The sequence below is a fragment of the Trichomycterus rosablanca genome, chromosome 2 (genome assembly GCF_030014385.1).
Source record: "Trichomycterus rosablanca isolate fTriRos1 chromosome 2, fTriRos1.hap1, whole genome shotgun sequence".
Lineage (NCBI taxonomy): Eukaryota > Metazoa > Chordata > Actinopteri > Siluriformes > Trichomycteridae > Trichomycterus > Trichomycterus rosablanca.
In genome coordinates this window covers 4220716-4245931 of record NC_085989.1, presented here as the reverse complement: position 1 = coordinate 4245931, position 25216 = coordinate 4220716, and the positions used below count along the sequence as shown (strand labels likewise).

Here is a 25216-nt window from a genome sequence, read left to right as displayed (position 1 = left end):
TATATTTTTGGTCATATCGTGTATGTTTACTGGATAGATAGATAGATAGAGAGAGAGAGAGAGAGAGAGAGAGAGAGAGAGATCTATATTATATGTCTAAAAATAATGTTATTTCAATACATTTGCTCATCTCTTCATGTGTTCTACAAGACAATAAAATGAATAGTAACTGTTTTAATAATTATTATAATAATAAGTAAGTGAATGAGCTTTGTGTCTTTTTTATTGGGAACACACTCCAAAAATAGACCTCTGTAAGATCTACATTACATTTCAACATCATATATTTCCATTTCATATTTGAATAACTGGAGCAGCTTGTTTGTTTATATTCTTTGAAATGAAAAATTGTCCCGTGTCTAATTAGAGTACATATTTTCTCATATGTGACAGCGGTCGACTGTCACAGAAAGCCACACCCACACAGCACATGCAGAATCATGCTTTTTCTAACTGTCAGACCAGTAGAGGGCGCTTTGTGATCCAGGGGCTGAGAAACACTGACAAAATGCACATGGATGTTTGAATCTCAGCTGACAGAGTGTGTGTTTGTTATAAGGAATGTACACAGTATGTAGAACTGAGAGAAGAGCCTAGAAAAAAAAATCTAGGAAAAAAGGAAAACGACCATGCATATTAGAAGAAGGCAAGACTCAGGAAAGATTAATGCAAAGTGACTGGGATTTACGACGGCAGCGGCAGCAGAATCAGAAGCGTTAAGAACGAAAGTGGATTTCTTATGCTAGATTTAACATTAAACGGTTTTACCACGCGCCTCTATCGCTCCTCACAATTGTGCATTCTGGGTCAGGTCCCAGTCTCTATTCTGCTGATGGGAAATAGCATTTTCCATGCAGATCTCAGCCTCATACAGCCCGCTTCTAAAGAACTTTACAGGTATTCTTCATCCTTTATTCGAGGAATAACAGGAATTTGGGTATTTACTACGTTTTTTTGTCTTGCTTTGGTTCAGATCTGACTGAATGTGGTAGATTTTTTTTCTGGATCATTGTATTTCAGCACCACCTGGAAACTCTTGAGTATAAGAACTAATAGTCAAACCACTGAAGAGCATTAGATTTTTTTTAACCTTTTAGGCGGTTAATTACCAAGTATTTGATCAAACTAATCATTCACATCACTAATCACATCACTAATATTTACTGTTGTTTGTCATTTGTTTCTCTCTGTGCTTTTTCGAGGTGCTCTCAGGATGTGCTAACGTGCTCTCGGGTACGATTTAAGACGAACTGGATAAATTTGTGCCAATAGAGATTATAAAACTAATTTCAAACCCCCCTTGTGGCGTACCCACAGCTCTGATCCAGGAACCTACACACACACACTAATAGCACATCAAAGTGAAGCCTGCAGTGCACAAGTGCACCACTTCAGTCTTCCTCCCTCATACTGCACCTCTGTTTTTATACCTGAGAGATCAGAGCTTCAGTGCTTGTATTGCACTAATAGAATTTAAAAGGAAAACAGCAAAGTATTATGAAAATATCAAAAACAATGACATGACCTTTTACATATAAAAAGAAAATCTCCTTAATCTAGTCATATCCAATTACCCTGATTGCATTACGCTTCCTCTGTACCAACACTACCCTCCACCGCTGACTAACGAGTGCCACAACTGACACACGCCCCCTCCGACACGTGTGCAGTACCGTCTGTATCTTTTCACCTGCACGTGGCGAGTCCATATGCGGATCAGCTTTGTAAACTCAGTCACACTCTGGTCAACTCTGTGCAGGCGGCATCGGTCAGCCAGCAGAGGTCGTAGCTGCATCAGTTATGAGGAACCCTGGTCCGGCTTTCCCACCCTGTATAAACAACAGCCAATCGTTGTTCATGTAGCTGTCCAGCCCAGCCGGCAGGCAGAGCTGAGATTCGAAATCTCAGCTCTGGTGTGCTGGCATGTTTTGCTGCTGCTCCACCTGAGCGGCATCGTTTCTTTCTTAGTGAATATTATTGTATGCAAAACACAAAAACACATTCCTGGTGTCACTTCCAGAGAATTTCGTTTATTTTTATGACTGTATGATAAGAACTCAATTGTATAATAATAATAATAATAATATAAATAAATAATGTATATATATATTTTTATTTATTTTATTTTTTTGGCTGCTCTCTTGGGTTGCCACAATGGCCCACATACCAGACTGGGACAGTTTTTATATCAGATGCCCTTCCAGACACAACCTTCCTGTTTTTATCTGGGCTTGGGACAGGCACTGGGAGCACATTGACTAGTGCACCTCACAATTGTTAGACTGTTTCGGCGATCTCCCTCCCATGGACATTAACCAATCACGTCTGATACTGCATGTCCTGCTCCACAATAATAATAATAAACCCTGATTTTATATCCCATTTATATCCCTGCAAGCATTTATTAGTATATAAGTGTATTTTCAGAATTTAATCATATAAAATTTGATGCTGACAGAACACGTCATCACATTTACAATTAATTACACTTCTTAATCATTCAGGAACTGAGGATACTAATTGTTGCAGTTTAAAAGTGAAAAAAAAAAAAACCTTCATCTGCTTAACAGTCCGTGGCTGTCGATGTCTGATTCTCCTCTTTATGATGATTTATACATTTTCAATAGAAGACTGATAAAGACTGCTGGCACTTCAAACAAGCACGCGCAAAGCCACACTGTTGTACTGAGTGCAGAATGAGGCCTGGCATGGTCTTGCTAAAATAACCACAGACTTAATGGCAGAGTATGTTTCTCTGCCCTAGCATCACCCATGCTGTGGGCATTGACGCACACCAATGCCATGACAGATTGTGCCCAGTTTTAATTAATTAACTCAGTGAAATTAATGTTTTTTTTCCCACATCTGGTAAACAAAAAAAAAAGAATGAAATGGTAGAAAAGCCCACTGAAACAAACATGAACGTGAGAAGAATATGCCAAATCACCACAATCACCAAAGACAGGAAATTGAACATGGGTTATTGAAGCTGTGCAACACCAGTGCCACATGCGCCACCATTTTACCCTGTTTCTATAAATAATGTGTATAGTCTAAATGACTGAGTTGAGCAAATGATAAATAGCATATTTTCTTCTCATAATCAATAGTATATGACGGTTAAAAACTGGCATAAACACACACACACACACACACACACAGAATGGCTAAAAATGCCAATTCAGAAAACACAAAAATGAATGTGTTGTGCTGACTCTGAAAACAGCTCCGCTATAAACCCATTCAATTAACACCAGAACTGTTCAGCAGTAGCTTTACTGCCCGAGCCATTCGCCCAACACTCTGGACAGTCGATAATGTACAGATTTCTGAAGTCGTGTTTTTGCAAGAGAGAAGGAGAAAGACAGACCGGGCGAGAGAGGTGGCACCAGTAGTTTAAAACTGATGTCTGAAAGCACCTAAATCATACGGAATTTCAGGACATGGATTAAAAGCAGTCCTGTTTAAGACTTCACATGCACGTCCTTCAAAATGAATCATTTCAATTTAAGACATGCACGTACTTCAGTACTGAAGAGCGTCCATTTAAACTGGGGCTGTAATGTTTATGGGCTGTCAGTAATAACTCAGAACTCGGCGGGGGCTCGTGCCGTGTATCAGACCGCTGATTTAGAAAAGAAATTGAAAACTGTCACAAGAAATGGATCTGCACGTCTGCCTTGGAAATGTCTTTAGGTAAATGAACGACATGGACATCAGCCCTGTAGATATGTCAGGGTTTTAATGATTTCTGCTCTTCTGGGAAAAATGTTAAGAATCAGGGGTGTTACGATGAATTCTCAGCAGTCTGCAGAGGAAAAGAGATAAGGATGTGGATGTGTGAAACGGACAGAAATAGCTTATTGGAATAATAATTAATTAATAATTACCATGTAAAGAGCCGCTCAGGTGGCGCAGCGGTAAAAACACATGCTGAACACCAGAGCTGGGATCTTGAATACATTGTATCGAGTCTTAGCTCTGCCTGTCAGCTGGGCTGAGCGGCCACATGAACAACGATTGGCCTGTTGTTCAGATAGGGGGGGGGGGGGGGGGTATTAAAAGCCGGATAGAGTCTCTCTCTCATAACTAATGCAATGTGTCCATGTGGATTTCCTCTGGGTGCTCCGGATTCCTCCTCAACTGGAGCTACTACAAAAATGTAGTGTGTGTGTGTGTTTGCCTTGGGTAGATTAATTCAAGCTGGTTCAAGCCCCACCACTGCCAGATTGCTGCTGTTGGGCCCTTGAGCAAGGCCCTTAACCCTCAATTTCTCAGACTGTATGCTGTAACTGTACTGTAAGTTGCTTTGGATAAAGGCATCTGCTAAATGCTGAATATGTAAATGTTAGTGATGGGTGTGGCCAAAACGGCTGTTGTTTGCAGCATCACGGTGATCACAGCGAGAAGGGCCTGGGTTTGATTCCCCAGCAGGGCATCCAGGATCCTTTCTGTGTGGCGTTTGCATGTTCTCTCTGTTTCCACACTGGTTTCCTCTGGGTGCTCCAGTTTCCTTAGGCCAACTGGAGCTACTACAAAAAATGCTTTGTGTGTGTGTGTGTGTGTGCCCTGTGATAGACTAACAACCAGTCCGTGGTTCCTCCCTCTAGTCCCATTGAAATCAGACCAACCGTGACCCTGACCAGAATAAAGCAGTGGTTAAATGGACAATAAATGCATGAAAGAAAACATTAATATGCAGCGTATACTGTATATATGTGTTTAATTGGAACTATTTTTGTTCTTTACACACACACACACACACACACACTCACACACAGCAGTATGTTTCAGTCTTCCTCCTCTGAAGACACCGAGAGTGCTCACCGTTAGTGGTTTGCAGCCGAGCGAGTGGCATTATGTGCCAGACTAATGTGTTAAGTAATGGCTTTTGAGAGCTGACAGATTGGCAGTGTTCAGGCCGCACTGGGAGAACTGAGAGCATCTATCACAATGCCACGCCGCTCGCTATTCCCTTCATCCACCATCCATCTGATAAATCCTTATAAAGCACACGCGGGAACACGCAAGCTCTAATTAAAAGTGCCACCTCGGGGAGTCTTCTGGAGTGAACGGCGAGGGAACTTTATTCCTTCAACCTTGTTAAAAAAAGTTATTTCTATTTATACTGCTGTCAGAGGGGCTAGACACAGAACCCAAAGAACCACAAACGGCGTGGAGACATAAATGGAATCATTGTTCCATTTTTATGAACGTGATAAAACAGTCAAAGGCCCATTTGCAATCAAAGGGAGTCTGCGTTCAGTTCTTATATTTGAAAGTTACGATTGATTTAACAACACTACAGTGTGTGGAAGAATATAGAAAATTACATTTTAGATAAAACGCTGTTCTTCTAAACGCAATGAATTGGTGTTTTGATGATGGTGGTGGACAGCACTGTTTAATACATCAGGCTAAAATCTCCATATGAGATACTAAGAGATACTAGAGCCTAAAGTATTTGGACACCCCTTCTATTTGTTGAGACAGTTTTCATTAGAGGGAAACTCTAGTGGCCTGCATAGAGCCTTGAACTCAACCTTATTAAACACCTTTGGAATGAATTAGAATGCTGATTACTGAGAGCCTGACATTATACACTGATCAGCCATAACATTAAAACCACCTCCTTGTTTCTACACTCACTATCCATTTTATCAGCTCCACTTATACCGGGGCACACAGTAACACCCTGGACAGAACCCCAGTCCATCGCAGGGCAGATACACACACATACACACACCCATTCACCTATAGGGCAATTTAGTGTCTCCAATTAACCTGACTGCATGTTTTTGGACTGTGGGAGGAAACCGGAGCTCCCAGAGGAAACCCACACAGACACGGGGAGAACATGCAAACTCCACACAGATCCCCGCCTGGGGATCAAACCCAGGACCTTGCTGTGAGGTGACAGTGCTACCCACTAAGCCACCGTGCCGCCCGGGACACATATCAATGCAACCTTATTTATTTATGTATTTATTTTTATGTGACTGTATTTAATACAACGACATTTGAGTCTTGGCAGCTCTTAGTAAATTTAGGTTTGTATTTTATTCATATTTCATTAACATTTCTGTACATGTTATACAATTATATAAGATATTATAATCTATTAGAATATATTATTATTAGAATATATTATTATTATATTTTAATGGCCATAATCAGTTTTCATTCGTGTTCAGTGTTAGCAGACTTTAGTTAGGCGACAGGGGAGAGTGTTTTGGTGATATGCTCCCCAGCACTGAGGTAAAACAACAATCAAGCTTTGTTGTGCCTTGGAGAGTAAATCTTGTGCACAATTAAAACTCATTTGAAGAACAACAGGTCCAATTAAAGACCGTAAATGAGTTTTAAAGGTTCACTTACCCCGGTGAAAGGTACACACACGTAAATGAACAAAGAACCTTAATGGTACTGTGACCGTGATACTTATTTACTTCTGAGACTGGGACGTTCACTTCTACATGTGAGGATAAAGTACCGTTCAAGCACACAGCACTTAAATAGATACAAAAAGAATAGGAAATACATTTCATAAGAAGAGCATGTTGAATGGTTCTCTATGGGAGTCGCTGACTGTCTGGCTAGTTAATGTGAGATCTACTCAGCAGCACAGCATGAGACGTGATGTTACTGTTAGTGATGGCTGATCCATGCATTCACTTATGATAGGATCCATTTAGGTGTGACCTCTCAAAGGAGATCTGCAAAACACAGTGGTGTGGCTATTATCTCATGGGACCAGACACCATGTATATGTCGCAAATATTCTCAAAGATATACTGTATGTTCACACCCCTCTATTTTCAGATTTCAGGTGGTTTAACCACACCCATTGCTAACAGGTATATGAAATAAATTCCATGCTTTAGATTTTTTCCGAACTGTTTAGGAAAGGCTCTTTTATATGTTCCAAGGTCTTAATAAAATACAGTGCACTGACCTCCAGCCCAATTAACATATTAAAAATAAATTGGGGGCGGCACGGTGGCTAAGTGGGTAGCAGTCACCTCACAGCAAGAAGTTCCTGGGTTCGATCCCCAGGTGGAGCAGTCCGGGTCCTTTCTGTGTGGAGTTTGCATGTCTGTATGGGTTCCCTCTGGGAGCTCCAGTTTTCTCCCACAGTCCAAAGACGTGCAAGTAAGCTGAATCGGAGATACAAAATTGTCCACGACTGTGTTTGACATTTAACTTGTGAACTGATGAACTTTGTATAACGAGTAACTACCGCTCCTGTCATGAATGTAACCAAAGTGTGTAAAACATGATGTTAAAATCCTAATAAGTAAATAATTAATTTGAACATTGTGGGAATTTGTGCCCATTTGTGATGAAAACAGACACAAAACAAACTCAAAAAAAAAATAGGAAGCTTTCCCAGAAGAGTGGAGTCTGTTATAGCTGCAAAGGAGGCCGTATAACTGCCCATAGTTTTAAAAGGTGGAGGGGTGTCCAACAAGCTCAAAGCTTGGTGTCCAGATTCTTTTAGTCATATAGTGGTCATATAGTGCGCATGAAACACAGGGCTCTAAATAGTAACCCGAGTATGTTTTGTGATCAGACATAATGTAATAAGCACTAATAAGCACTAATGAATTATATGCTTCAGTACTTGAATACCTGTCACACTGTCTGCTGTCAGACAGGCTTTCTATTGCTATGAGCTAAATAGCTGCTATGCAAGATATAAAAAAAAAGTCCCTTAAGTCCCGTCTGTTATTTTGTGTATTTGATTAGCAACAAACTTTGGAACAGGGGCATTATTTTTGCCAGCAGCCTCTAAGCCCATGTGACAGGGTTCGTAATAAACTATAGATTAGATTGAGTCGTTGACAGAGACCCAAAAAGAAAAGCAGAAAAGGATGCAATGAGGCATTTTCCAAATCCTGAGTGACACCAGTCTTCACCAGTTTAAAGCTGCAGTCAACAGGATGAGACTTGTTTTGACAATGACTGGCAGCTGTCAATCACAGTACTGAACTGAGAAAAAGTCCAGAAATCAATCGGACCGATACTGTCCAGGCTCGGCCGTGAAACGTAACCGTGCTGTTCACACTAGGGGAGAAAAATATTGTGATCAGTTCACAGACATGCAGTGTTCACAAGCTCCAGTCTAACTACTGTTTTCTAGTTTGTGTCAGTCATTTCGGCTCAGCTTGATAGACACAGAACAGTTCAGTGCACACAAATACAAATGCATTCGAGATTATCCACATTGTTGAAATTTATAGTTGCAAAAAATCTTTTTGATTCCAGTTTGGGACATCTGCTCGGCTCACAAACTTAATATGGCTAAGAGTATTTGAAAACCCTTTTTAATTTGTGAGTTTAATTCAGCCATATCCATTGCCAACAGTTTGCAGTGGTAGCTCAAGTTTTAAATTACTGGATTAGTAATCAAACCCATATTTGGGCCCTTATTGAGGTTCTTAACCTTCAGTTGTTTAAAATGCATCCTGTCTCAACTGGATCTGCCAAAAGCATTGATGTATATCAAAGTGTTGAACAAGTTTGGTCTTACGGAACTAAAGTTGCCTGCACAAAGCCAGGAACTAATCCTCACTCAACACCGCTGAGAGGAATTAGAATGCCATAAATAAGCCAGGCATTCTCATCCAAAATCAGTGCCCAAATTCCCCAGGACACATCCAAAACTTTGTGTAAAAACCCCCACATAAGAATGTAGGCTATTATAAAAGCCAAGAGCTTTGGACTAGGGTGTCCAACAAACACATGACCAAGTGTTTCCATACTTCTATCTGTATAGTCACAGTATGGTTTTTAATTACAGGTCGATCATTTACATTAAGTACAGGCACATTTCTTCCCCTTTACATTATAATCACAATGTAAATGATTCCTCAGTGATGCAACAGCTGCTTATGTACCTAAATTACGTCTCACAGGGAGACTATATTTTCTCACAACAACACCAGTGACAAGAAAATGTTCAAACTGTACCGATTTTTCAGCGTTTAAAAGCGCAGGATGTAAAACTGTTGATCTAAGAGTTACAAGGTACATGCTAATAACATGCTAGATGTCACAACTTAGCACACACCGGCATATTCACACATTACTTGTATTATTCCCTTACCTTCCCTTCCTAAACAAGGTGAGGGTTTAAGGTTAAGGTTTTTCACAGCATTTTAAACGTAGTCTACAGTGGTCTACTGCACTAGCTCACCACCTGGATGTCAGGCATATCAGCCAGCCAGGCATCTACACAGACATGATTGGAGCGGCACCCTGTCCAGTGTAATTCTCTGTCACCCCCCACCCTCAGACTTACAGCTAATGTTTGTATGTACAGGGTGTCCCTAAAGTCTGGACACAGGAAATATCACTAACTATAACTAACTATATGTTTACTAAAATACACACACACACATATTGCATCACAAATAGTGGAAAACACATTGAAGATGTTATTGATTCATATTCTAATTAAATAAAATGCTGATAAAAATGTATTAAAATTTATTGAAAATATGCATTTTGCTTATGTATCCAGACTTTAGGGACGCCCGACCGGCTGATGACACCCAGTGATAGTGGGTTAGCGGAATTCACTCAAGTGCCTGAAATGAAACGATGATGATTATTATTACTGTGATTTTTATTTAAATAAAATCAAGCTGAATACAAATTTAATGCGCTTTGTCAGTCATTTTGTAATAAAATTATGTAAAATATACTAGTAGAAATGTCATGAATTAACTGAATTTTACGATTTTTAGATTTCACTACATCATCAGCACTGTCCTCATAAAACTAAAAAAGCTGAGCTCTATTTTATTATTTTATTTCATATTTTTAAATTATATATTTTTACCATCACATGCTCATACACACTGGGATGAAAAATTTTGGTTCAGCAAGAGTAATGACAGCAGACATTTGTCCAAACCCAGAGTAATCCATCACCGCTGCTGTCTGACTTATGTTTATGGCTCTGAAATGTTGCTCTTGTCTCTGCCGTTCCAGACTCCTACACTCACTTGAGGAAGTTCCGAACTGCAGAACTGTTGGTACTGAGGAACCATGTGCAGATGAATGATATTTCTAATGGTCTCATCTTTATTACATTATGGTTATACTGGATTTTAAACGTGGACGTCGGTTTGCATTTGAGTTAACACGTCACTGGTCACACTTTTATATGCATGAAAAGTCCAGAGTGTTTTAATTTGCTAGAATTTTATTTTATTATTTAGGTTAGTGCACAGCTTGGCACAAAATAACATTATAGGTTATGAACATTACTAGTGTAATATGTTGTAACATTAGCTGAGCAGCCAAGCTACTTAAACACACATCATCCAGCTAACTAGCTAACACTCTTATGGTGGCCCTGTCACAGTAATTGCATACTCAACTAATCACAGTTATTTAAGGTAATTGTATTGAGTCACACCACAAGTAATTATCTGGTTCCACAGTGATATATTTCCATACACGGGCAAACAGAAGGTTGATCAACCAAAAAAAAACATAAATATTACAGCAATAAATTACTTTAATATAACAGTGTGACGGCAGGAGGGCAGCTGAAGCTGGACGTGCATAAACAGCATTTTCTAAACATTTTAAGGTCACAAGCACACCAAGGTAAGATACAGAGAAATCACAGATCTCTGTGCAGTAACACTATCTGCTGTCCCACCATTCCATACTTCTACTCCTAATATTAATAAAAATATTTTACTTATACTACTAATAATAATAATAATTATAAATAATAAGTATAAAATTATATAATATAAATATTAGCAGTAATAGTAGTAATAGAAGTAGAAGTAGTAATATTAAATGTAGTAATAGTAGTGGTAGTAGTAATACTAATAGTAGTAGTAGAAGTAGTAATAGTAGAAGCAGTATTGGCAGCAGTAAAGGATGTAGAATAAGTAGTATAATTATTATTAGCAGTAGTAATAGTAGTACTATAAGTAGTAGTACTTGCAGTAGTAGTAATAGTAGTGGTAGTAGAAGTCGTAGTAATACTAATAGTAGTAGTAGTTGCAGTAGTAATAGTAATAGTAGTAGCAGTTGTAGAAGTAATAGTTGACGCAGCAGTAAAGGATGTAGAATAAGTAGTACAATTGTTATTAGCAGTAATAATAGTAGTATTAACAGTAGTAGTAATGTTAGTAGTAGTACTAGCAGTAAAGGATGTAGCATTAGTAGTTAAATGATTATTAGCATTAACAGTAGTAGTAGTAGTATTAATAGTAATAGTAATGTTAGTAGTAGTAGTAGTTATAGTAGTGGTAATATTAATAGTAGTAGTTGCACTAGTAAGAGTAGTGGTAGTAATAGTAGTAGTAATAGTATTAGTAGTAGAAGTAAAATTATTATTAGCAGTAATAGTAGTAGTATTAATAGCAGTAGGTGCAGTAGTAGCAATAGCAGTAGAAGTAGTAAAGGACATTGTATTAGCAGTAATGTAGCAATAGTAATAGCAATAGTAGTAGTAGTATTAATAGTAGTAGTAATAGCAGTAGAAGAAGTAAAGGATGTTGAATTAGCAGTAAAATGATTATAAGCAGTAATAGTAGTAGTTGCAGTAGTAGTAATAGCAGTAGAAGAAGTAAAGGATGTTGCATTAGCAGTAAAATGATTATAAGCAGTAATAGTAGTAGTTGCAGTAGTAGTAATAGCAGTAGAAGAAGTAAAGGATGTTGCATTAGCAGTAAAATGATTATAAGCAGTAATAGTAGTAGTTGCAGTAGTAGTAATAGCAGTAGAAGTAGTAAAGGACATTGTGTTAAAAGTAAAATGATTATTAGCAGTAATAGTTGCAGTGTCAGTAGGTGTAAATATACAGGAAATGAACACACCTGTTCCAACACCTGTTCCCGAGCGCGTTCATGCTTAAAGTAACCTGTATCTCAAGGTGATGCAGAACAAAGCACTGGTGATTGGTTATATATTGCTATTTATAGCAGAAGACGAAGAATTTGCCCATGAAGAGCCAGTTCGGCCGGTCGAAAGCGTGATCCTGCACATCCTCCACTGTTCTCTGGTTCAAGTGCACTTGTACTTCTGACCTGTGAGTGTGATTGAAATTCAGGAGCCGAGAGAAGCGGAGACTGCAATCATTAATCAAAGTGCTGGCCTCATGCTGCCTCCATGCTGTGATGTAGCCTGGATTTCTCTTTCTCTATCTGTGTGTGTGTGATAATACTGATGGGATGAGTGGTGCACAAAGGTCAAACACTGGACGAGGATACGTCTGAACCCAGAATGCATGCAACCCAAGAATACATAAATAAAAACAATAATGCGAGGACAGAGCACCAAGCCATTTACTTATTGCTGCAAATTCATCTACTGGTATGTTTTTGGGAGATGGATGAATACCTGAGCTATTCAAGTCAACCTGTTTGGGCATGGGGGCTTTAATGCCTATGTACACTATATGGCCTAAAGTATGTGGACATCTGACCATAAGCTTGTTTAAAATGTATTTGCGGTTTGCATGGGCATTGATCTGATCCCGACACCACCGTCCACCTTCCTTTTTTGCAACTATAACAGCCTTTACTTTACTTTTCTGGAAGGCAAAAGACTTTCCGTTATATCTGGAGTGTGACTGTGAGAATTTCTGTGATTATTTTATTTAATGAGCATTTGCGAGAGCATTTGCAGACACTAATGTTGAACTTTCTAATTTATCCCAAAGAACTTTACTAGGGTTTGATGTCAGCGTTTGTGCAGGTTACTTAAGTTCCTCCTCACCAAATTTTCAAATCATTTATGGATCTGTGGTTTTGGTATTTGCCCATAGTTAAGGATCAGGTATCATAGTAGAAAGAAAAAAAATGATATTGTTATATCCCTAGATGTAGTGAACGTGGTGATTGTTGCTTACTATTTATGGATCTTCTTGTATAGCGTAGTCATTGTGTGTGTGTGTGTTTGTGTGTGTGTGTGTGTGTGTGTGTGTGTGTGTGTGTGTTTTAGAAAATGTTAACACACTTTCTAACTCACTATGCTGATGATGACATTAACTGCACCAGAGGTACTTTAACATCATGCAAATGTCCCTAACAGCAATACAGCCATGTGTTTAATGGACTGTGGAATTAAGATTGTGTGTGTGTGTGTGTGTGTGTGTGTGTGTGCGTGTGTGTGTGAGCGAGAGAGAGTTGTACAGTCAGTCCACACAGAGATTAAACAAGCCTCCGCTCTCAGTTCTTCCACCTCGTGTCCTGAACGCACCCCTTTCTGCACCTCCTGCATCACTGTGGAGCTTAACGTCACTCAGGCTTAAGACAAGTGAGAGAGACAAGTGGTCCCTCTAACCCCAAGACCCCCCCCCCACCACCACCACCACCCAACATGCACAGATTGGGCAACTAAAAACACTAACATGGGGTCTAAGGACCTAGGTTCTAGCTTGGGTCTGTCTGTGAAGAGTTTTGTAGGTTCTCCTTGTGTCAGCATGGGTTTCCTGCAGATACATCAGGAAACCCAATCACCTTCACCTCCCAAAAACATGCAGTAGGTAGACTGACTTCAATAAATCACCTCTAGATATGAGTGGGTGACTGAATATGTGAGTGTTTTGCCCTGTGATATAATTCCAGTCTGTCCAGTGTGTTTTCCTGCAGTGCGCCTAGTGTTTCCGGATGGTTTAGAACACACTGTGTACCTGGTCCCACTGTGGTTTACAAGATTTAACATAAAGCCTTCACAAGAGAGCCTTCACAAAACTTCACATACAAGTTTATTTTGTGTTTCTCTGCTGTTGAAATTCATTTATTTAATTATTATTTTTCTCAGCGATGGTGGCGCTTTAATATACACATTATGTTAGATATTTAAAAGTATCTGGACACTACCCATGAGATTCTTAGACATATCAATCCAAAACAAAGCACATGTGCAGGCCACTGATCTAAATGTCTTTCCAGAATGTTGCCACAAAGTTGGAAGTCTATCGTTTATTTTATATAACTGATTTTCAACAGTTACTGGCAAAGGGTGTGTCTGAAACACCTGAACATAATAATTAGTCATTTAGTAAACATGTAAATAAAGAATAATTCCCACCTAAGATTTGTTATTTCTCCCCAGTTTCATCAATAGTGTGATTTTTAGTGTAAGACTGTGTGTGTGTGTGTGTGTGTGTGTGCAGTAGTGTGTGTATCTACTCCCAGGTGACTGCAGAGTAGTACTTGAGCTTTCTGAAGTACAGGCGAGGTTTAATGGACAAAAGGCTGAGCGGTTTTACTCGAACAAGTCATTTCACACCTGCTTGGCCTCGCATTAGACTCGAGTGGGTTAGCGCCGAGCTGGGCCGCGGCTTTTCGGCGGAAGCGCAAGTGGAGTGAAACTAGTCGGCTAAGCGGCACCTCCAAACAGCCACGGCGCTCGAAGGAGCAGGATCGTGCGAGTCCAGGATTTTCATTTTTGATGGGATCTGAAGAGTAATGCAGTGTGACGTGGCAGTGCTGCCATGCCGTGCTCATGTGTGTACACATTTTTTTATTCTGTGATCGTGGCGCATGTTCCTTCTCTAGGGTTACTTTCTGTCTGCCGGTTGATGTTAATCATGGGTTTACAGTATTTGCAGTCTGTTTACGCTCAGTAACTCAGTACGTCTCCAGTCGAGGCAATCCTCTTAGCTAGAATCCAGCTAGAGATTTCAGTCCTGTCAAATTGTCCTCATGTCTTTGTATGATTATGTTAATGTATTTTCGTGAGTGTGTGTGAATGGATGTGTGTGTGCTTGCAAATGTTGGCCAAAGCTTTGGCTTATTAACTGAGTCGGCATGAAAATATCCAGTCAGCTCCAAAATTATAAGCAAGGATAGAAAAATCATGATGGTACATTTAGGTGAAAATTATGTATATTTTAAAGAAAACCATTGGTTACTAATATTTACACCCTTGCATCCGGTTTCTAGGGTGGCAAAGCAGTACAGTATGCTATCCTAATACTGTTGAAATCCAGGGTTTAAATCTCAGAGGTGCTATCGGCTGGTCAGGCATCTGCAGACATGATTGGCTGTTGTCTGAAAGAGGTGGCCAGTGCACTCAGAGTGCCGGTCCCAAGCCCAGATATAAAAAGGAGGGTTGTGTCAGGAACGGCATTCGGTGTAAAAACCAGAACCACTTTGGATCCCTAAATAAACAGCAGCCAGAATAAAATTAATAAGTAAGTAGGCATGTTTGTGTTGAGAACTCAACTGGCATCAGGCTGTAATACTTTGAATCAGTTAGATTTAGTTCAGATGGGCACACACAGTGAGAACGGAACAGCAAGCATTATTCTGGGCGAAAATCTACTGCCAATAATCTAGGGTGTGTGGATCGCTTTTATCTGTTACTGACTAATACCAAGAAAAGAAACCATATTACACCCGTCCTTGCCTCACTACATTGGCTGCCTGTTCAGCACAGGATTCAGTTTAAAGTGCTTTTATTTGTTTTTAAAGCGCTTAATGATCAAGCCCAGTCTTATCTCAGTGGTATGCTTTCTCCCGCAACCACACAGCAATCTTTAACATCAGCCACTCAGAACTTGTTGACTGTTCCTAGGGCTCGTTTGAAGCTAAAAGGTGATCATGCATTTGCAGTTTATGCTCCGAGGCTATGGAACACTCTACCTCCTAATATTCGACAAGCACCTTCAGCCGCTGTTTTTAAATCACTCCTAAAACATACCTTTATAAGCTGGCATTTGAACAGTGAGGAGCCGTGGTAATTATAATTGTTTAGTCTATTTTTATCTGTTTTTTATTTTCTCTCTTACTCTGTATTTTTATTTGGTTCTTACTTTTTTAACATAATGTTGTGTTATGTATGCTTGTTCGATGTACAGCACTTTGGTCAACGTAAGTTATTTTAAGAGTGCTTTATGAATCAAAATTACTTTCTTACTTACTTACTTATATATATATATATATATATATATATATATATATATATATACAGTATATATATACAGTATATACGTGTAATGTTTCTTCTCCATATCCCAGCGTGTTTGGAAGCTGGGATCAGAGCGCCCTAGAGCACAGATTAGGGCTCAAGGGCCCAACAGTGACTGCAGGCCAGGATTCAAATTCACAACCTTCCGTTCGAAAGCCTAAAGATCTACCCTGTCCATATTGGGTGCTTATCAGTATCATCAGTATCATGGACAATTAGATGTAAGAAAGGACAGACTGATAAAAGCAGCCAAATACAGGAACGTCCTTCAAGAAAACCTCATCCAGATTGCATGCAAACTCAGAACAGGGCAACAATTCACCTTTCAGTTTGCCAAAACAACACCGGAGTTTCAGGCTTTGAGGCAAGTCTCTGAATGTCCTCCAGTGGCCTAACCAAAGCCCAGACTTAAACCTCTATGAACATCTCTGAAGAGACTGAAGGATTTACAGTCTCAGGCGCTTGACATCCAGTCTGTGTCTGCCATCCAGTAAGTGTAAAGCTGAAGCGAAGTCGTGCCAAAAATTAAGACAAATAAATTAAACACCAAAGCCAGATCCCTTACCCACATATAATCTTCATACTAGATCATGCCTTTTGGTAGTAAATGACCATTGGAATTACAGCTAGATATATACATGACCTGGAGCTCAAGCACTCATCCAGTCACGTCTACATATTCATTTTATTCAACTGCCTAAATTAAAAAATAAATCTTTTTTAAACACATGTGAATAACCTTTAACGTTTTAAGTTATTTATACTGCACTTTTCTTTATAACATCGCCTCATTATTTCTACGATATTTCTTTCCATTTTAGGTCAAATGTTAAAAACGAGTGCAGGAATCGAGATGCAAACAGAAACCTCTGGTTCTCAAGTCCAATAATAATTCAGCTAAAATGAGTTTTATTTACTGAGAGAAATCTGAAGTGTGTGAGACCTAAAGTCTCCAGACTGGAAGGTCAGCGTTCAGTGTGTTTTAATTAAACGGCAGTAAAAACCACTTTGGCTGGATTATTTCCAGCAACAATGGAGGACAAAAAGTCTTCTGGTGAATTTGAGAAGCTCAGAAAATCAATGAGCAATTTAACGGCAGTGTTAGTGGTGGTGTCCGGGTTTGTGTTAGCCGAATGGAGGGGAGGAAAAGAAATTCTGTCTGTGCACACATACACACAGCTGTCTCGCTTAACTATAATGCACTTTCACAATGCACGACTGAACCCTGACTGTACTCACCTGTTTCATTCACTTTATTTAACCTGAACAGTTTGACTTGTAATGCCTGTAACAATTTTTTCTATTCCTCAATCATGCAAGTCTTTTGCAGTGCAACCACGTGAGTCTTTGCTGGCATATTCAGCACTTACAATAAATCCTGAGTCCATTTAAAAATGAGGTGCATTATAACATGTGAACTGAATAAAATGAATATACATGAAATGAAAAAGGGAGGAAAGAAAAGAGAACTCATATAGATACTACTGAATCAAGGTTTAAATACTAGAAAAAGAAAGAGAGAAAGAATATTTGCAGGACTGTTTGTATAATAAAGGCCGAGTAAAACTGCCCATTGGGCCAAAATCTCTATAAAACAACAGCGGCTAGAAAAATGTTCCTTATTTTTATAGCTTTACTTTCAATTAATAACATTTACTTTTCATTTGATGTTTGTTTGTGTAATTAAAGTAAGTTTATAATGTGGTTCCTGATCCTGTTCATTCAAATTTTTTAAAACACATATATTCCTTTACGCTTTATAATTACATATTACCAAGGATGGTGCAGCTACCTGGACATGTCATTACTTTTTTGGAGCATTAGCAAAACACTGTGATGAACAGCAGGTTTTATAAGCTTTTTCACCATAATCCACTCTGTTTATCACAGTGGTTATTAATATGTTTATTAGAAAAGGTGGTGAAAATAATATATAATAAAATAAAATTATATTATAATTATATACTGTTAAAACCAATGCAATACAGTTTAATTAAATATACATAATCAAATTAACTTAACACAAACACAAAAAATTTTTTTTGCATGTACAGAAATGTATCTAACACATTAGAGGTCATTTAATTAGTACATGAAGGAGAAAGGGTCACCCCTCGTTTCTGTGTTACTGCTGAAGACACAGACCTAAAGGGTATTTTAAATATAACACGTTTTTAAATGTATAATATCATAAATAATTTTTCTAATAATAATTTTATAATATGTCTATATAAATAGAGCCTCCAAAAATCCCCAAACCTAAAAACAATGAATATAATAATAATAATAGTTATTTATTATTATTATTATTATTATTATTATTGTTATTATTGATGTTGTTGTTATTATAATTATTTTGTTTAGTGTTTATTTTATTCCAAGTCTGTTCACAACAAATTACACATTAATAAAACAAGGATTATCTTTTTATTTTGCAGTTTCTATTCTCATATTTTATACCGCCACTTTATGAGAGACATGTTTACATATTAGAATAGCCTATATGCCCTGTATTTATATATATGCACACATATATGTATGTATGTATGTATGTATATTTGTGTATCTAGTGTATAACATGAATTGATAATAAAGCATACACATTTATTTTTGTCATACAAATATGATATGAAATTAAAGACGATTTTATTATATATGTAAATTGCACAGTCTAAAAGCTGAAGATGTGCAGGGTACAAGGTCTCTCCAAATGAACCACTTTTTACGCTTCTAATGGTCCGGCAGATTGCGCATAAAGCGCACAGAAACCAGTCAGTCATTGTATTAATGCATCTAATAAATATATAAATGCAATTTCAACATAGTAAAACGTTTGCTAAGATCACCTAACTATAAAATGTTTAACGGCAAATCTCAAAAAGAAAATATGGGAAAATAAAACAAAAAAGCGCAAATAAAAGAAGAGAAAAGAAAAGTTTGTGAATGGAAAAAAATAGTTTACTGTGCGTTTTGTTGACCTGGTGGTGCATAAAATATAGGATTTAATGTAGTATTTTTTAGGTTGTCAGGGGTGCTTTAATGGAGTTTGTGTGCAATATTGCGGAATGTAAAAGCAGAATGAAAAGTGCATGTTTTGCGTGTGCGGTCGTTTAAAACATCAGCGCGTCTCCACAATTAACGCTGCATCTAAATCTTCCTTACCGGAGACAACATGTATTAAGTAAATGTTATAATAAACATTCAAAATAAGAAAATAAACGTTTATTGTTTCTCACTAATAGTGCATACACATGGTATTTTCTTTATAGATCTATTATTATTATTTTTATTATTATTATTATTATTATTATTATTATTAATCAAAACAATGATGTATAAACTATTTATTTATTTATTAAAGGCTGGCAGACCGTTCTGTGCATTGTTCTGGTATAGTGTTGTGTGTCGGTGTAGTCCAGGATCGAATGTGAGCAGTGCGCACTACCTGAGTCTGAAGACCGACACTGCGCTCATCCGCTGATTTTCTGTTTATTCTGGCGCCCCCTTGCGGTCAAACTCAAGACGAATTTCAGCAGGGTGATACCCCATGGTCTTGGCAAACCGTGTAGGACATAGATACAAAAGGAACTGTATAAAATGTCCATTATAATTATAATAAAAATGTATTATTGAGCAACACTTTGACCTGCTTATTGTATGAGACATTTCAGCTTTACTGTAATATTAAAATGAGGTCAGCCCTGAACTGTGCAAAATCTGAACATGTCTTTACAGAAGCAAGTTTTATTTAATTAATAATTCATTCTAATTTAATAATCTTTAATTAACCTAAAAATCCAGGGTGTCCAGAGTGTCTTTTAAAAATTTAGTCCTCAGCACTGGACTTTTTATTGGACTTTTGAACCCATCTGGACTTTAAGCCTAACCTAGAGTTAGCTGTAATTCCTATAGAAATTCACCACCAAAAGGTATTTGGACTAGTATGAGCATGATGATTATACGTGGTTAGACAATAATTTGGGTTTGATGTTGAGTTACTATAAAGAAAGGGAACTTCTGCCCTGACAAAAATTTGTATTTATTTCTTCTGTAGGACCACTGTGCTTTGTACAACCAAGACTGACTCTTCTCCCTTTTATAATTACTAAACATTTTAAATTATTACTTTATTTACTGCTATGGTGTAATAACTAAAAAATAGAATAAATAAAGGAAAGGAAACAGGTTTAGATTTACCACTGGTCTTTAGTATGTGGGTGATAAATTATCAGAAATAAAAACTAAATACTTCCAAAAGAACCATTTTTGATAAAACCAACTAATGGAACCAACTTTTTGAAGCATTATTGATGCCCACAATAAACTGAAGAATCATTTGCCATCAAAATGCAGATTGGTTCCTTATTATAAAGGAAAAGGTTTTGTCATTTTCTGAACCTCTGAATGAGTATAAAACTATGATAAGGATGAGCTGTGTAAAACACTTTAGACTAGATATACAGAGCACTGTTACTTTGGTTTAATGCATCAGTGTAGGTGTCAATGAGAACTTTTCACCTTTTACAGTTATGTTGCAAGTCTTAATGTAATAAATAATAAGAAGAAGAATAAGCGTAAAGCATGTTTACATGTTTAGTACTGGTTCCTGGTATTAATCAGTAGAATAAAATAAGCAAAATAAAAAATAAATAAACAAATCCTTTTTAATAGACTAAGGTGGCAGAAGGTACTTTGATGGTGTAGTTGTATTGGTCAGTAAAGACCTGGTTCCTGAAAAAAAAAATCATGTGAAATGTTCTTCGTAAATGGAGATTTCCTTGTGGTAACAACAACAAAAATGACTAAACAGTAAACGGGTTAAAGGCTTCTTCTTTTACATCTCCCGGCTCGGTGGGTAGCACTGTCTCCTCACAGCAAGAAGGTCCTGGGTCCTTTCTGTGTGGAGTTTGCTTGTTCTCCCCGTGTCTGTGTGGGTTTCCTCCGGGAGCTCCGGTTTCCTCCCACAGTCCAAAGACATGCAAGTGAGGTGAACTGGAGATACAAAATTGTCCATGACTGTGTTTGATATTAAACTTGTGAACTGATGAACCTTGAGTAACGAGTAACATGACTTAAAATAAATAAAAAAATTTCTGGTATCTTTGTGCATCTAAATGAGAACCCTTGTTCATTTCGGCCAGGTTCTACTGAAAAGGAAAGGGGTGTAAAAAAAAAAAAAATACCAGTAATACAGTCCAGTATAAAGTGCTAGATAACCAGTGACTAAATCCATCTTCTATAGAAGTCAGACTAAGCTTGTGAGTAAATGCGCATATTGCGCACAGAACTGAAGCGCTCTCTTACCAGACACACGGCCGGTGTGAGGAGAAAGACGGCGCACCAGCACGCAGCCCGCATCCTCCTTCCGATCTCAAACTTCCTCTAATTTCCCTCTCCTCCGTCTCTGAGGAACATAGATCCAGCCGGTATCCGCTTTCCAACCGGTTAGAACGCAGGTGGGACTGTGCAGCCCATGTCCAAGGCGAGGCAGAGCAGCTGGTCGGGATGGAGGAAGCGGTGAATGCGTAGCTACACGGGACTTAATCCGGACACATGGAAAAGCGCGCTCATATTTAACTGAGCTCTGCGGGTGGAGGTGAGGAAGACTGGTTAGTAGTACTGAAGGAGTACTAGTTAGTAGTAAATTAGTAATAAGAGAGATGAATGGAGATGTGGTAGAACTGCGACAGCGCGCGCTCTGGAGTCTCCTCGAGCTTTCCGCGTGCCAGTCTGCTCGAGGCTTTTATATCACGCGCTCTGACACGCGCTCCCTCCCACAGCGACCACAGGAGGACTTTTACAACCTGACTACTGTAATGCATAAATAATTCTAATCTAATAAACCAACAATCGATGCGTTATAACACTCCTCCTGTACCCTTCTGATACCTCTGAGAAGGCTTTTTTGGAGTGTAGCTGCGATTTTGCGCCCTTTTAGTCAAACGAGCATTTGTGAGTTCAGGCAGTGATGCTGGAAACACTTACAGGGTAAATAATAAGCAATGAACTGCACTGCATTTATCTCAGTTTATACATCCAGTGCAAAAAAAATCTAAAGTCCATTTAAAACTTGCACACAAGCATTTAGACAAAGTAGAATAAAAAAATAAATAAATGGCAGTAATTCAGCTCATTATGTTTGGAGAAGTAAGGGTGGCATATACAATCTCAAAAACACAATACTCATAATGAAGCATGGTGGTGGAAGCACCACGATCTACGCTTTTGTACAGTACTTTTGACTGTACCTGTTTGTATAGCACTCACCTGGATGGACCCTATGTAAGTTAATCAAGAACACAGATTTCACTACAGTTTTAATTTGCACCAGGAAACTTATAATGTAATATTAACAAATGTCAAAAAATCATAATAACATTGATGATTGATTTACAGTAAAGGCATTTCAAGATTGCATTATATTACAGTAAATGTGAACATAAGGCCGACTGGTGGCACCACTAAGACTTGAACTTGGAAGTGGTCAGTGTTGCCACTCCTTTGGATTAGGGGATTTTGCCAAGTAATCTTGGGATTTTTAATTTGCTCTACAGTCCTAAATAAGGAACGACAAAGCATACCACTACTAAATAATAACCTTTGGTTGTCGCTGGCAATTTCTACACCTACTGAACATTTACTTCTTTACTTACTTACATTTTCTTGGACGTGAGAACAAGACTGTTGTCATCCTGTGCATTTTACTTCCTTTTTTTTTTTGGTAAGTGATGTGATGGATTGCAAGAAAAAATCAGCGTCAATCGTCATAGTGTAAACGGTTTAAAATCTGATTTTCTCATGGCATCGTTTGATGTGAAAATACGTTATATAAATCTTCACAATTTTGATGTTTTCAGTTACCTGGGATATTTAGTACAATCTTGGGATTTTTGTGGCAAGATCTTGGGAAATCTTGGAAGAAAGAGCAACACTGGAAGTTGTGGACTAATGTATTGGACTGCTGCACCATGCAAGCAACAACCAAGCAACCAAAGTGCTGTAAACTTCAATAACTGATTTCCTAGTTTGGGTGAAAACTTGAACAAGATGCAAGCAGTAAGACTCTACTGGAAAGTGAAACATCTTGAAAGCTTTGAATAAATTGTTTCTTGTGTGTTACTACATTAAATTCTTACCCTGAACCTGAAATCCACGTACAGTAAAAGCGAATGTCCAAAACTCCTAACAGACTGAGAGGTGTAAATCAAATCTGTAGCTGTTGCTACAATAGAAAGGAGAATTGGTTTCAGTGCAAGGAATTGACTTACAGTACATGAAACTAATGAATCGACTCTTCTAGTGTTCAATTCTCAGTTGTTTGATTCAGTTCACATGCAACTTAACCAAGGTTTGCAATTTAAATCCAAAATAAGAGAATGTGCATTAAAATAAATCAGTTACACACTATTTACTCCAATAAACAGCAGGGAGGTCCTGGGTTTGATCCCCAGGTGGGGCGTTATTGGGTACACCAAACTGATACATGCATTTTAATTGAATATTAGTTAAAATCTACACCTATACACCTACTACACAAATGAACTTAGTGTGTTTGCAATTATTGACTTCAACCCATTTGTTGCTTCGTACACTTTTTACACCATTTATCAGTTAAAAGGGACCCCCATCGGGCCCCCCACTGACCATGTGATGTTTCGATGTTTCAATGTTTAGCCCTGTAATAAAACTGAAATGATAATACAACACGGTAGTACTGTATTTGTTGTTCTGGTGATGTCCTGGAGTGTATTAGTTGCAGCAGTGATGTCTTTTGATTTTGTACTTATAAACATGACAACATAAATTGTATGCACTAGCATAAACAAAGCACATCATAATATGGATCATATGTTCCCTGGTGGCTAAACAGTATTTACTCTTGTGGGTGAGCTATTCACAAAAAGCAGATTGTGTCTGTAGGAGTTGTGAGGTCAAGCACTGGCCCGGCTTTTAATTAATATTTCAGTTTATCATAATGATGTTCAGTTGGGTTGGTCAACCATGGTCAAATCTTGTCTTTTAGACATCCGTTTGTGCACAAGGAAACAGTCAGGATGGAACATGAAATGACAATGACAATCGTGTACAATCAATAATATACAATTATTAAAATAATAGATTTGCTATACCTGCATGCAAATGGTGTGGCTTACACACCTAAACTCAGTATTCAGAAAGGGTGTATTAAATTATCCTGCTACTCAAATGTATTGGGTTTTTTTTATTTACTTCTTTATTTATTTGATTATTATTTCTTAATTTTGGACCTTCATTGGTTGTCTTGTCAGTACAGAAGATAAAAAAGAGGCAGAGGAGATGCTGAGTCTGGGTTCTTGTTGCACCATGATAGATCGACACCCACCGACTTGCTTAGCTGTTAAGGAGAATAAAAAAATAGCAAGAGGAGAGGTCAGGAAAAAAAGGCACAGTGGATCTGCCTTCATAAATCTGTAGTGCTCTCATTGCTACAGCATCGCCACGGCCAGAGCGCGTCACTATAACTCAAGCTGAGGGCTGATGGGACACGGCTGTGAATGGCTCCAGTAGCCTTCGCACTCGCAGCATGGAGCAGTAGGGCCTGCAGGGATTAATCACATCTGCCCAGATTCACTGCTCTACCCCGGTGTTCACTTACACTGACCTGTAGTGTACGGTTGTAACGCTTTGTGGGCTAAGACAGACAGGAGGGGCGGACACACACGCAGAGATGAGAATAACTAGACTATATTTATTAATAAACAAAAGACAGGTACAACAAGACAAGCTAACACACAGAGCTAACAAACAGAGCTAACACATGGAGGTTAAACAAACAAAAGGCTAATGCTAACAAACTAAACAGGGTAAACAGACTTAACAAGACTAAACAGGCTAACGGACAGGCTAAACAAAGACTAAACAGGCTAAACAGACTAACCAGGCTAACGGACAGGCTAAACAAAGACTAAACAAACTAAACAGGCTAACGGACAGGCTAAACAAAGACTAAACCGGCGAAACAGACTAAACAGGCTAACAGACAGGCTAAACAAAGACTAAACAGACTAAACAGGCTAACGGACAGGCTAAACAAAGACTAAACCGGCGAAACAGACTAAACAGGCTAACGGACAGGCTAAACAAAGACTAAACAGACTAAACAGGACTGAACAGACTAAACAGGCTAACAAACACACGCTAACAGACAGGATCAGGCTAACAGACAGGATCAGAACAAATCACCAAGACAGGAACTAGTAGCAAACCGTAAGGCAAAGTTACA

At 38.4% G+C, this 25216-nt stretch overlaps 1 protein-coding gene across 1 annotated transcript in view; it reads right to left on the bottom strand.

Annotated features, from left to right (window-relative positions):
• The window catches only part of nxph1 (neurexophilin 1), a 39008-nt gene extending 17453 nt beyond the window's left edge, over positions 1–21555 (bottom strand). Inside the window, exon 1 of the mRNA XM_062989754.1 lies at positions 21259–21555. Coding sequence (XP_062845824.1) covers positions 21259–21312 — 54 coding nt within the window. The 5' untranslated portion in view covers positions 21313–21555. The remainder of the gene's footprint in view (positions 1–21258) is intronic.
• Between the last annotated feature and the right edge of the window lie 3661 nt (positions 21556–25216).